The following is a 6331-nucleotide window of genomic DNA, read 5'->3' as shown; positions in this document are numbered from 1 at the left end:
TGATGCTTTTTTCTTCTCTCTCAGACCCTTAAAAAGCTAGAAATTATTGCTATTAGAAGGTTTGTTGTTAAAAGTTAAACGAGTATTGGTTAGTCTTGGGAAAAGTACTTGATATGAATTGTTTATGCAAGTAATGAACTGCACCCATGAGAAGAGATGGTGGTGTCTGTGGTGATCAGGCGACACTAGTATCTGATGCTATATAGATATAACTTCAGCTACTTGGCATGCTTTGGGAAGCCTAAAGCTTTTTGTTAAATTAAAAAGCCCTTCAATGTAAACTGTAAAGGACTTTAACAATGTTACTTGGAAAGTAGACAAATGTGTCAGTTCTCTTTATCAAGACAAGCAAGTTCACAATTTTTTCAGGTAATCTGGACAGGGACAAAGAACTGTTACGTTCAGCAGCAGTGACTGTGGTGTTGTCTTGCAGGTGGTTTGCAGCTGGTAGTGTTTTCCCGCTGTCATGCATCCACACAAGTACATCTCTGCAGAAACTTGGGAAGTGGGAGAAAAAGAACAGGATTGTTTACCCTCCTCAGCTGCCTGGGGAACCTCGCAGACCAGCTGTAAGCACACACCTGCAAGTTTCTTTACGAGAATGTGTTTAGCAATTGCAAAACAGATTGTCTCTGGATGACTCCAGGAGGCACATGTATGGCAGCTTATTCATGGATTAAGATTTTAGTCTGCTTCTAATGTTGAAATTCTAAGAGTTAACATTGCTTTGGTTGTTCTGTTTCTAACTTAATTGGAACTTGAAGCTGCTGTGCAGCTGATCATCTACTGAGGGTGCTGTGAGCTGCACAGATGTCATCCTCTGCTTGTAGAATTCTCTGAACTACAGAGATGAAAGTTACCAAGAATGTGTTGTTATACGCTTGTGCTGTTCATACCAGCAGTAGGTAACCAGAAAAGAAGACAGAAAAGAAGACAGATGGATTGTTTCTTGTGCATAAAACTATAAGTGTAACTTTCCTTCAGCAGTGAAAGTAATGGTGCTTGTTTAAATGGAGTGCATGCTTTTTTAATTTCTTGATTTATCTGCTTTATAGGATTCTCTGAGGTTTGATTCTCTGTTGCTTCTTGCTGTGGCCTCCCTCTTAATGGGGCTGTTCATAGATTGTCTACTCTCATAATGGTTGCTTCATTTGTTTGACGTGTGAGGGATTATAAAGTTGTGTGGGTACAGACATGGGAGTCAGGTAGGGAATGAGATGGCAGAAGTCTCCTTTCCTTAAGAAATTATTTTGTACAATGTACAGAGGAATTGTTCTCGAGTCTGTTACACAGTAACTTGTGTTCACTAAGTCATAAATTGAAGCAGAGAGCCTAATATCAGTGAAGGCCTGATAGCCATTGAAGACAACTTTTGGAGAAGTAAGTTTAAGTAAAATGATTTCTTTCTTTTTTAAAGGTCGTCATAACAGATAATACTAGTTTTTGATAGCAGCAAGTTTATGCACGCTTCTCTCTGTCCCCTCTTCTTGAGCATCTTATACCTGGGAGGCACAAATAAGTGTGAATAGAAGCAAGTCTTCTAATCTCAGTCAATTGTGGAAAGTTCAGTGTCGTCTTTGGTCACTGAGGAGGGTAATGATTGTTTTCTCTGTACCTTACCCTGAGAGTATTTTAGGTGAATTTTTCAGAATTTCCTCATTCTTGAGAACTGACGTATTGGATTTTCATTTTTTAAATTGTACTTGGGAAGCAATGTCTTGTGTCCTTTTTTAGATGTGCTGCTTATCAAAATAAAAGTATTTGCATCTCACAAGAATATTTTTTTTCCTGACATGCTTCTGTGAACCATTAGCATCTATCATCTATCAATATTATGGTCTAGAACTAGAAATACATGCTGTGCACTGTGCTGACTAATGCAATATGTATGTGAAATTGGAGTTACCAACCATCTTGCTTAAATTCTTTTCCTGTGCATAAAAGATTCCACATCCTTCAAATTTGTCTCGATGTTAAATTTTACTAGCTGCTTTTGCTCTCTTGGTACAGTAATAATGTTAAATGGCTCTTTGGAGACACCTCGTCATGTCAGTCAAACTCAACCCCTCCTCACTTCTGATGTGCTAATTAAATTCATTTGGTGTCGAGTTGCTATCCCAGCAACTCAACTGTGTGACAGCATGGTAATACCTTTAAGACTGAGTGGGCGTGAGTCTTTAGACTGCTTCAAAAGGTGGGGAGGAGGTAACAAAAACATAATGAAAAAATGCACTGTGGTTTTTAAGATCTTTGTTTATAAACTAATTTAATTATTATAAGATTGTATGATATTGGTAAACTATAATGCAATATGAAAGTTTACAGTTTAAAATGACAACAGGATCCCTACCTTGGTCAGTTCGAGGTATGAGTAATGGGAAAGCCCTTTTTTGATTTCCTAGAAGGAATATGCATTGCATAGTAGACATGTGTGCTTCATCCTTGTTCTCACAGTAAAATTACTTGTCCTCTGTTCTATGCACCTAGGAAATATATCATTGTCGGAGAGAAATAAAATACAGCAAAGATAAGATGTGGTATCTGGCAAAACTGGTAAGCAAAAGTACTTTTTTGTGTTCTAAAATTCACAACAAATCTTAATTGTTGTATATGTTCTGTCTAGTTACATCAGAGTGTAATCAGTATCTTTATGATAGAGTACTGAGGATGCACTTCTGCAGCAGGGAGTTGGTTGTAGTTTGGTTTAGCCACTTAATCTTAGTATGCTCTCAAATAGGTTCTCAGGGATCTTTGAAGTGGAGGAATGTGCTGTTTTTTCACTCTGAGAAAAAAGGAAAAAAGTTGAGTCATTTGTCATTCAACATTTAGCTGGGAAAAGCTGTATGTATGACACGGCACTGAAGAAATGTCAGTTGAGGAATCTTAAGTCTTCTGATTTGTTCTTTGTAACAGCAAAATAATTTAAAGACTATTTTCCTCCCTTCTTTGGAGAAGGGAAGTATTTGTAATGACACACGTTAACTTTAACACTTGCTTTGCAGATTAAAGGAATGTCCATTGATCAAGCTCTTGCTCAGTTGGAATTTAATGATAAGAAGGGAGCAAAGGTGATAAAAGAGGTATGTGGAAGTGTTCTCTAACAAACCCAGTTTCAAGAAAACTTTCCAATTATTGGTGATAGGTGTTGGTTTTAAATGTTTCTGGTAAGCCTGTGAGAACCCATTGAAACCACATTCTTAAAGCAGTCATGTCTTGTTGTGACTTTAGGGATACGCAGAAGTAGTTCGTGCTGAGTGTTTTAAATTGTTGATACCAAACAACATGTGGGCACCTCTGCTGTAACAGTCTTTGGATTTAAAATCATGGTAAATAATACAGAATCTGTCATTAATAGCTGCTCTGTCAATGTACTTCATTTCTTCAAAATCATAAATGATGAGGAATATCACTGGGGAAGGGATTGAGCTTTGTTAATGCATAGGAATTTTTCATACACAGTAGTTGATGCATCAGATTGTTTGCTTTGCCAAAGCATTGGTTTCTGGCATGAGTAAGTAGCATTAAGTTTTAGCTCAGAAATATTGAATGGCATGAGTTGATGTCTACCTATATCTGTTTCTAGTCTGATATCAAATCAATTGGAGGTCCATACCCTGACAGCTGTTGGTGGGAGCCATCTAACTCGCTTCCTTTCCTCCCCAAAAACGTAATAAGGTTGACCTGAAGTTTTTCAGTTTTGTGTGCAGACAATGTAATATAAAATGTAAGTCTGATTTGAACAATTCTGATGTCTCTGAAATACTTTTCTGTAATTGACTTAAACTTGAAAATTTCTTCATCTTATCCAGAGATAAGAAATAATGTTGCCTCAATTCCTGTTCAGTACTTCTGTCTCTTTTTGTTACAGGTTCTGTTAGAGGCTCAGGAAATGGCAGTAAGAAATCACAATGTTGAATTCAAATCAAATTTATATATAGGTAATTTCTTTTTTATTTTAGCACAGAAAAACATCATCCTACTCTATGAAAAATTTATCCTTACTAAGACTTTGTTGCTTCAAATTGGCAGAAATGGATAGATTACAGTTCCTAGTAAATATCTGTAGGAAAACATTAAAGATGTGCTTTCTACTTGCAGCACATCTGACTTTAATTATCTTCGCATGCTTACTTTCTAAATTCACCTTTTGGTGCTTCTGAAGTGTTAGTTCAACTCCAGGGTTTCCTCTGTAGCAGTCATCTGCTAGATGTTATGGAAGGTGGAGAAGAGAAACAATAATTCAATTAAACTTTTAATTTGCAATCATGGAAAAATCCATTGGTAAGGCAGTGTTCCAGTTGCAGATATATAGTGCTTAATCTGAGATTGACTAGTCCTCTCCTCCCCACCTGTTTTCCTTCAGCTGAGTCACTGGCAGGCAAAGGCCACTATACCAAACGGATCCGTTACCATGGGAAAGGCATGTTTGGCATCATGAAAATCGTCAAGTGCCACTACTTTGTGAAGTTGGTGGAAGGTCCTCCTCCTCCTCCAGAGCCACGAAGGACTGGTTTTGACCAAGCAAAAGAATACGTGCAACAGCTGCGCAATAGAACACTTGTTCATACACTGTGACGAACTTTTGTGACTGTATGGGTACTTCTTATTTGAATGTAAATTAATAAAAACTTGTTTTAGGTGTATTTCTGTTGCTGTTGGAGCTGGATGATACAAGAGTGATCATAGGTCTCTTATTTCTCAAGCCTAAGTTGCGAAAATGTTGGAAAAGTGGCAACAGATGCAACAGAAGTTACTTTTTGAGTTACTTGGACTACAACTTTCCACTTCTCTGGGCTTAAAATTTAGCAGGAATTCTGTGGTGAAGTTCATGCACTATCTTTGTTGTGCATGTTCAGGTCCTTTACTGCAGAAGCATACAATTGGCAGTCAGGTTGCAGGCTCAAGATTTGGAGTAAAATTACCAAAATTGGACATCTGAAAGTAGCTACGACAGTACAACAAAACTGGCATTGATCTTAGATTATCAGGCACCAGATTATGATTTCATTATCTGGGCTGTCATGACACCTTCTCACTGTTTGTTGTGTACCGTAGGCATTGTGTTTGGGAGCGGGGAGTGAAAAATTCCAAGTTGAGATTTTGGCATTGTCAGTAGGTGGCATTGTTTAGTTTGTCAGGGAGGGATGTGGCAGTGAAAACTTGCAGTACATTGAAACAGTTTTTGATTCTGACCATGGCATTAATAGTCTGATACGTGTGTGGAGTTCACGCTGTTCTCTGTGGAAACTCAATATATGAGTAGTGAAGAGTGAACTGATTCTACTGTCTGGGAACAAATTGCTTTTGTAATGTTGTGGGAAGTAAAATACTGTATGGATTTAATGTGGAATGGCTCGTTGCATACACGAACTAGATTTCCAGTTCTCTGGGAAAAAAATGATAAAAATAGCATTATTACTTTAATGAAGAGAAAGTGGTGAAAAGGTCTTTACCCTGTCATGTTTTCACCCAGGTAGTCAGAGGTCTTGAGCATCAGTGTAGAAAGAATTACAGTTGCTTGTTTATGAAAATGACTGATATTTAGACCCTTCCATTCTGAGAGCATTAGAATGGAAGACAGCTTACCTCATTTGGGTCTTCTTACCATACTGACTGAAGTGACAACTCTTCTTATCTTTATATCCATCAGTACTTGAATGATGGTAAAGGGACAGTTCCTGTAAGAAAACAGGTGATCTTTTCTGTCCTAATGGAAGTGGCATACAGCTGTTTGTTTTGGTGCCTGAGGAGTCTTATGATCGAAGGGATTGTGAAGTTGTACAAGAAGTATATACATGGCTCCTACCACTAATGGTGCATATTTACCTTCTATTCTTCTGTAGAGTGCTTGCAGACACTACTTGTTTTGATGGAGAGTTGTCAATGATCTGAGGAAAGATTAAAGAATTGCAAAATAATCCATACTTAACAGCACTTGATCTGGAAGTCAGGTTTTACATGCTCACGTGACATTTATCCCAGTACCTCTTTCAGGAGAAAGCTGTTGATTTTCCTTCAGATCCCTTTTGGACCTCCACACGATTTCTCTGAAAACTGGAAGAAAAGTGAGAACGTGGCTGATGCCTTATCCACCTTCATGGTGCAGCTGGTGGCCCTGACACTTCTTTAAATGGTCTCCAGTCAAAAGGCAAGATGCTTGCCTTCTGTGGTTGTTGCTTGTCATTTGTTTTCTTCCTCAAAACAGAAAGTAGCAGGACTCCTTTTGGCTGTGCTTTACAGTCCTCATCTTACCTCCTGCTTCTTCACGATGTATAACATGTAGAGGATCCTTATGGTATTGGCCAAGGAATGTCCACAACCTTGGCTGTAA

General features: G+C 38.1%; 1 protein-coding gene across 1 annotated transcript; it reads left to right on the top strand.

Moving 5' to 3' along the window:
• Positions 1 to 486: 486 nt before the first annotated feature.
• MRPL22 (mitochondrial ribosomal protein L22) lies at positions 487 to 4797 on the top strand. The gene is made up of 5 exons (XM_065734662.1): positions 487 to 569; positions 2488 to 2553; positions 3003 to 3080; positions 3869 to 3938; positions 4364 to 4797. The coding sequence occupies exons 2-5, from the start codon at positions 2533 to 2535 to the stop codon at positions 4573 to 4575; spliced, it is 381 nt and encodes a 126-aa protein (XP_065590734.1). The 5' UTR covers positions 487 to 569; positions 2488 to 2532; the 3' UTR covers positions 4576 to 4797.
• The last annotated feature ends 1534 nt before the right edge of the window (positions 4798 to 6331 follow it).

This window comes from Cyrtonyx montezumae, unplaced genomic scaffold (assembly GCF_038088225.1).
Source record: "Cyrtonyx montezumae isolate F1298 unplaced genomic scaffold, pur_monq_1.0 scaffold_18, whole genome shotgun sequence".
In the NCBI taxonomy this organism is placed as follows: Eukaryota; Metazoa; Chordata; class Aves; order Galliformes; family Odontophoridae; genus Cyrtonyx; species Cyrtonyx montezumae.
Note: the sequence above shows the minus strand (reverse complement) of the source record. Positions and strands in the feature narration are given on the sequence as shown.